The sequence below is a fragment of the Triturus cristatus genome, chromosome 6, assembly GCF_964204655.1.
Source record: "Triturus cristatus chromosome 6, aTriCri1.1, whole genome shotgun sequence".
Lineage (NCBI taxonomy): Eukaryota > Metazoa > Chordata > Amphibia > Caudata > Salamandridae > Triturus > Triturus cristatus.
Window position 1 is genome coordinate 1,638,207,278 of NC_140589.1, and position 7,968 is coordinate 1,638,215,245.

At 40.6% G+C, this 7,968-nt stretch overlaps 1 protein-coding gene across 6 annotated transcripts in view; it reads left to right on the forward strand.

Annotated features, from left to right (window-relative positions):
• THADA (THADA armadillo repeat containing) overlaps positions 1-7,680 on the forward strand; it is a 1,526,823-nt gene extending 1,519,143 nt beyond the window's left edge. For all 6 annotated transcript variants that reach the window (XM_085612787.1, XM_085612792.1, XM_085612789.1 and 3 more), the window contains one exon: positions 6,166-7,680. In XM_085612787.1, the coding sequence (XP_085468913.1) occupies positions 6,166-6,492 (327 nt within the window). In that variant the 3' untranslated portion in view covers positions 6,493-7,680. The remainder of the gene's footprint in view (positions 1-6,165) is intronic.
• Positions 7,681-7,968: the final 288 nt, after the last annotated feature.

The window sequence follows — 7,968 nt, forward strand, 5'->3', positions numbered from 1 at the left end:
ATTAATGTTTTCGCAGCTGGAAAAAGATTGCCTTGATGAATTCCTGGTCTCATCCAATGGAGTTATGGCTACAAACATTGGCAAAGCCAGCAGGTCTTGCATTTTTGATCTGTTACTTTGTCACTGCTTTTTGCTGATGTTGTAAAGAATTGGCACAAAACAAAATAAGAAAAAAGGTGCAATGATGCGAATGCTTGCATGCTGGCGGTGCATCATGCTGTTAGTGCACATGCACCCACTTATGGAATGACATAGGCGCTATTTAATTTTTTATTTACCACTCCTAGATGCAGGAATATATCCTTATGCTATTGTACTTCTATGAATCTAGCCTCCCTCAAATTGCATTATGAGCAGGGTGATCTGGCTTTGGCAGAGATGGAATGATATTACATGACAGTGCAACTACAGCACCTGCCAATGTGTGGCTGAGCACTGAATCCAACAGCAAGTGGTCCCTGTTGCAGGCTGCTATGGAGGAGGCTCACTGGTCTTACACCTGGAAGTCCATGTTTAATAAAATTGATGTCCCAGGTGTGGGATAGGCTGATGAAAAAGAATAGCGAAATGCTATCCTTTCTTTGCAGGACCAGATAATTGGAGACTGCCCTCCTTCACAGCCCTCAGAAGAGAAAACTATTTTAGGGAATGGAATATGGGTGGGTACTAGACAGAGGGTGACCTGGACAAAGATGATAGGTTCCTGACCTTTGATGAGGTTTGGGATAAGGTGGGGTCGGTTCCTGAAGTACACCTGCTTAACAGGAGCAGCACAATATATATGGAGCGGTTTCCAAGGAAGACATCTGTTGTTAAGGAATCCCTCCGCAATCCAAGAACCTTAAATAAAGACTTTTTTTTGCCTCATCCAGAGCGTGGTTGTCCCATGTTGGCCAGGGATCAACTAATACAGCATCAAGTGTCCCCATCTCATCAAAACACAATAAGAAAAAACATTTTGAAAAGCATCTAACACAGTATAACACATCCCCTTCCGTTCATAGCAACGTTGAAAATATTATAACATGATATTTGATTAAAATAAATAATTGCTAAGATTATTCACACAGTATAGCACATCCCCTTACCTTAATTTCAACATAGAGAAGGTGATACCCCGACTTTCACAGTAAAAAAAGAATTGATTAAGAATAAATTTATTATAACTCCACAGGATCTCGTAAATGCAAATGCGGTCTGCGATCCCTCTGAGATTTTACTGATTCATTCACAGAAATTGCCTCTTGAGATCCATTGCTGGCCTCTACCCTAGCAATTCCAGAAATGCTCCTTAACATACTTTCTAATCTGACATTTCCTCATCTCTCATCAACATAACACCAGGACACCGTCCCTGAGCCATAGCACAAACACGCCACCTCTCTGATACAAACACAATCCATTCTCCAAAACGACTGAATAACCATCTACTTGGTCAGTCTTAAAAGGTCCCTTACATTTTGTCAAACCTCCTCTGATGCGTCCTTATGTAATCTGATTTTGACCCAAGTACTTTTTCAATCTACAATTAACATCGCCACTCGTTTTTTTTAATTTCAAAACCACTGTTCATCACCCACTCCTTCAACCACGCTGGAAAAAGTGTAGTATTCGGAGGTTGCCAACACTTTACTAGAAAGGAGACTGTGAATAACACCATTACACGTAGTGCAATAGGCTCATACCATTTCAAAAAACATTTTCTCTACATCCTGACAACAGGCACATGCCATTTGCATAGTCCCTGTAATCAATCTATTGAGCCGCTCCACCATTCCATTGGGTGGTGGATTGTGTAGAGAAGTGCAATGGTGTATAATGTAAAGAGAAGACAGAAATGTTTGCATCTTGCAAGACCTGAGTTGGGCCGTATTATCAGTCATGATAATTGACAGAATGCCTTCTTTCACAAAAATTAATTCAAGGTTATGAATCAACCATTCAGAATGAATTTTCTCTGTCAACATTGTCCAAGGTGCCCCTTCATGTGCCGAATTAGGTAATCTAGGCTGCAAACCAATTGAAGGTACACATTTCTCCACTGTCATCAATAATGTGGCACAACAAACTAGAGCTTCCTCCAAAGTTTTGTCATATGGTCTCACAGAAAGTGAAACAATGCTCTCTCTCCTGCTTAAATAAAACTAAATGCTAAATGTACACCTTCTTTCAAGGTGGCATCAGTATCTATTTCACACATCCAATCCTCAATAGTCCCAGTTCACAGCATCTTGAACTAATGCTACAGCACTCTCATTTTCTCTTGCAACAACTGACTGTTCATTAACTAACAACCCACATACAGGAAAGAGAGTCAGCTTGGTCATCCCTCCACACCTGAATATGTTCAAGAATATAATGACATTTCTTAACCAAGTGGCTTATCCAGCCGGTCTTGCTGGCCCCTTCCTAGCTCCTCCTGGAAGCAAAATTTTGATAATTAGTTTATGATCCGTATGCAGCAAAAATTGTTCCTCACAAATATGTGTGAAAATATTCTGCTCCCCCCTCCCCTCCCCCAAGATGCCGCCCTTTTAATGGCAGAATAATTCCTTTATGAATTTGCCAAAAATCTTGATGGTAACGCAACTGTTCTTTGTTTCTTACCATGCAACTGGGAAAGAACCCTCTTTTGACCCACTTTCCTCAACCGTTAGAATGGATTTGAGGCTGGCATCGACTGGAGACGAAATACTTGCATTGCATATCATTTTTGATCGATTGAAGCCTTTGTTGTTGATAATGACCCCACACAAAATTGCAACCTGTTGTAAGGTAAGACCTGCCTCTGATAACTTATATAAAGCCTGTTAAACACCAAAACGTCATCCTGGAAATAGACAATATTAATAACCCTTTGAAAATCTCAGCCATTATCCTTTGAAACAGATTGGCCATGGTAAAAAGACTTCTGGACATGAGTGTAAACTGAAATGTGCATTCAATTGTGATAAGTGACTTGGATTCCTCGTGTAATCAAATTTGGTGAAAAGCATTTTTTAGGTCTAATTTAGAAAAATGATCTTCTACTTCTCAAAGACAATATGGGTTTATTATTATTGAGCAGAGGAAAAGTGTCATCCACAATGTTCTGATTTAATTGATCTAAATGCAACACATAATCTTAATCTCCAACAAGCCTTCTCAATAGTGACTACAGTAGCTACCCAACGGGATGCCTCCACTGCTTCATTAATTGCTTCCCTCAGCATCTCGTCCAACATCATCTTCACTTCCTACGAAAAGTACCCTTCTCACATTGTGCTGAATAAATGTGGCATCCGGTTTAAGCATTATTTTATGCACATACACTTTGAGGTAACCCAATTTCTCTGGAAACACATCTTTAACACCATTTACGATGTCAGAAATATTTATATTTTCTTTCACCATTATTTGATTAGGTGTACTTGGATTGTTGCCAATGTGAAGGTCAAATTTATTCATCCCCCTCAGGAAAGGAGGACCATTCTTTGCCACATATACTTTTCTTTAACTTTCTCTCTCCTCTAATCTAATGGCTGTAGGCATGTACCCCAAAATGTTGAATGTCTCCGCTTGGTAACCACCAGTACAGATGGCCTTGGGAAACAATGTGAAATTGGGCCATTGCATACTAAATAATTTCTCTAGTAAAATTGTATACATGGACTTAGAGTCCATCATCAACTCGACCTAATTGGTATTTATCACAAATGTAGCCCTTTGCCTACACATCCTTCATGTATTAACCTGGTTATTGCCCACTCTCAAGATTCTATCGAAAAACGAAGTCACTAGTGGGATATTCTCCCAGAGCTCCTATTCCCCTCCTATTAAACTTCTTACACATGTGTGCAAAATGGCCTCTACGACCACGTTTTCTACACTCTGTTTATAGAATTCTTAGACTCTGATCCATGGTAAGTACTTCCACATCTATTGCATCCTCTATTTCACTGTTTAAGGGGAGCTCCCCCTTTTGAGGTTTGTTGCTTGACTTTAAAACAGCAAGAACATCAGAATTAGCATTAATAGTCGTCTTCACAGCTGTCAACTCATTAGATACTTTATCGTTCTTTTCCATCACTTTAGCAATGTCAACGGCATCCTTAAGAGTTGTTTTTTTGCTGCCCATTACCACTCTTGCATCTTTTTGCTCTGACACTGCACAGTTAGTTGATCTGAAATGAGTTCATCAGTCATTGCTCCAAAACAACACTTCACAGTCAGAAAGTTCTCGGAGTCTGGCTACAAACTCGTTATTAGACTCATTCTCATTTTCAGGTTGGGTGCAGAATTTATATCTTGGCATGACTAAATTGATCTCCTTGACAAACCTGATCTTAATTCTCTTTTTACTTTCTTTGCTCTTATTGTCAAATTGCTGACCATTCAAATCTAAAGCCACCAGTAAATATTTAAATACCTGTTGTCCTTTTTGACACAGGCACTCAACAATAACGCTTCCTTCCTTTGTGGCTGGAAATTATGGCCATGCAGTGCTTCAATATAATTCTCAAACATGTGCACCCAATATTCTCATTCAATAGGTGGAGGACTTGCCTCAAATACAAATTAGGGTGGATCAGTTATGCTGCTATGCTAATCCATGGTACAAAGTAAGTTCCAAGAAATGAAAAGACTAATACTGCACATTATGAAGAGATATACACCACTATGAAGCTGGCCCCTGTGATGTCTTAAACAGCATGTTTGCACATCACTGTGTGCGCAAGCAAAATTATAGGAAATGCCAACAAAGCAACATTTTTTTAATGTGTCTCCTTTTGTTGTTTTAAACAGTGAACGTTTCACACATCCAATGTGGCCTCTAAGATCCAATGCCAAATCTCTACTTAATGGATGGGATCTCGTTACGCTCCACGCTCAACATATATCTGCATGGTTAATTTGTAAAAATAAAAATAAGTGCCGGGGCTCTCGTCAGGAGGCAGCTTGCGCCAACCCATTTCTCCTGTTAGCATCGCCTAAATCAGAACCAACTACTAACCATGAAAGTGGGGGGAGGATGTGGCATGATGGCCAGAGCTGCCAACTTCGGCGCTGTGGAACCATGTTCGAGTCTTGGTGTCTGCCCAACATCCTGTATTTCTCCCCATAAATGAATGTGTCCTTAACTGGTGCTCATGGAAAGTGCCGGTGTTGATGATTAAGTGCTGGTGCTGAACACCAGAAACCACCGGCTCAAATTAAGCTCTGGCCATATTACCATTATGGTAGTGTAGGAACATGCTTCAGTTAGTCGCAAGTCAGGCAGTGCACAATGGTGCTAAGGAACGTTAGTAAATCCTCTGCCAATTACCCCCAAAAGTTTGGCAATTTACTCAGAGATTACCATTAGTGCTATGCCACGTACTACACAGGCTCTTAAAATTATTGCAGTGTTCAGAACTCCATTCGTGTGTATTCCTGGTACTGCTGGCAACACGTAGAAGTGCTGGGTCCTCAAGCTACCTCAGATGGTTTTGGGTTGTCTGGTCAAACCCAAGTCCTCAAAATCTGTTGTAAAAGGAATCTATGCTCCACCTAGGAAGGATAAACAAAGTAGTTTATGTGAGCCAGAGCGTGGTGGTCCCAAGCCTGCCAGGGATCAACTGACACATCATGGATCGTCCCTACCTCATCAAGGAACAAAAAGAACAAACATTCTGAAAAGCATCTAACAAAGTACAACAACCTCCTGAATCTGCTACCCCGAAAGGGCCGTCACCACACTCCAACCGACCCTTTTTGATCGACTAGTATCTGACATGAGAATTAAAGGTTGTTGGGAGAAAGACCTAGATAAGCGGCTGGTGGACGTGGCATGGCCAAGGGTCATTGAGTACTTTGAGGAGGTAACGAGTATTGTACAAAACACAGATTGTGATACAGACAGTGACCCAAATGAGGGTGGAACGGGTTCATGAAATACCATTATGTGTACAGAAATATTAATGGTCTTTGTTTTCTGCAGTCAATTTGAGAAAGGGTGTTTGTGAAGTTGTGGTGCACTTATGTACATAAAATAACTGTACTACTAGGGCTCGACTCTTGTGTGCCCTCCATTGTACTTGTTTCCTGAAAACAATACATTGCTTTAAAAAAAAAAAAAACATCTGCTTTGGTTGATTAAATTCCTTGTTCTTCAGAGATTTTTATATTTCTTTCTTTTTTGTCCAGGTGGAAGACGAGTACCTGTTTGAAAAGGGCGAAGCAAACTTTTGGGCAGAAAAGCTAATTTTTGTCAGACTGACGAGCAAACACCTAAGGTCCCTGATCCCCTTCAGTTCTGTGGGCCCAGATGAAGTCAGCCAGTTGTTCAAAAGGGCGAATTCCCAAGCCCAGCTTGTTGCCCAACTGATGAATGACTTGCCGCCAGCACCACAGTTTTCAAAGACTGCAGAATTCACTCGCCTACTTATTCAGAAGGAAAGGATTTCGGCGTTTACCAGTATACTAAATATCCTCAAAAACGGTATGGACCATCAGCCAGAGGTGCTCGAATGATGTAAACCTGCTCTCCTTGGGTCAAGAAAGCAACAAGCCCCTGCCATGTTCCATCCAGTCCAGAGTCCTCAAAATGCCCAGTGTCAAGCGTGTGTAGTTTATCCAGTCCTGAATTGTAGATTTGCTTTTCCTGCTATAAATGCAGGATTACAAGTAGGAGAATCCACATTACAAACAAAATAGGCCTGGATGAGCTACTCCTGAAAAGTGGCAAGTGTAAGAACTTAAACTGGAAGAACATGACTGATGGGTATGTAGCCTATGCCAAGAGTCATGATTACTATTTGAAATGATTTTCTGTTCATTTTGGGTTTTACATCATAGCAAACGTGGCATGTACCTAAAATTCGAAATATTTGTATGGAAATGAAGTACCTCCTGGCTGCCCAAACAGATTCGAAGGGAGCACGGGCATTTGTTTGGTAAAAAGCCCCAAATAAGTCTTCGGGACATGTTTTCCGAGCTACATGTGATGTTTTGTACATGAAATACTAATTCCAGCACACATTCTAATCCAACGTCTAAGGAACCCCTTAAGGCACTGTTGGACCCTGCGGTCAGGGAATATTTCTTCAATATGTACTGAGTGGTCTTCTTCAGGCCGAAAGGGTGTACAAAGAGGCTTAACACGTTCTATTGGAGATGAACTAGGTGCAGGCCTCCTGTGGCCCAGAGTGAACCTGTTGTAGAAGCGCCTGGTAGTTTCTGTACCTTTTAATATGATGGACGCTGGCAGCAAATCAAGCATTGTTCATTTTTTATATACTTTACTAAAGAAATGCGCACTCTTTTAAATACCTCAAGGACTTTTTAAAATGTATGCCACATTGTGACTCATGCTCTATAGTAACACAATCACTTTTCAATTCTACAAATTGTAACCATTTGCCTTTTTGTTTGGGTTACTTTTAAAGGGAACTATTTAGTATCAGATACATTGTACATTCCTTGTGATGGGCTGTGGAAGTGATGCCCCGAAATTAAAAGGAATTTTGCAGCTCACCTAAGAAGACAGAAAGCACACATTTCACGAAATTCGATATTGTGCCAAAATAATTTGATACATTTCATTTTTAATAATTGTCCTGGTTTGAAACATCCTCTTTCCGGTAATGCGATGTCCTAGTGCTAACCATTATCATTTGAGTTTGATAATATGGAGACATTAAATATTTGACGGATTTCTTATCGCGTGTCCATTGTCTGATTTAACTTGAATGCAAGTTTATCAATTTTATATTCGAAATTGTCTTGCTTTGTATAATAATATTGTAGAGAACTAATTCCATTGGCCGGTGCCGCATTTCAAGAGTTCGGGGTGCCAGTAGGTGGCGCCATGGCACTTGGATAGAGTACTCGGATTTTCAGAGCAGTCTGAACTCCATGTGGCCGAGGCATTTTCCGAACTGGATGTCCGTTTGCAAATTACTTCACACTTTGCCGCGCTTACTTTCAACTTCGGTAAAAAAACAAAAA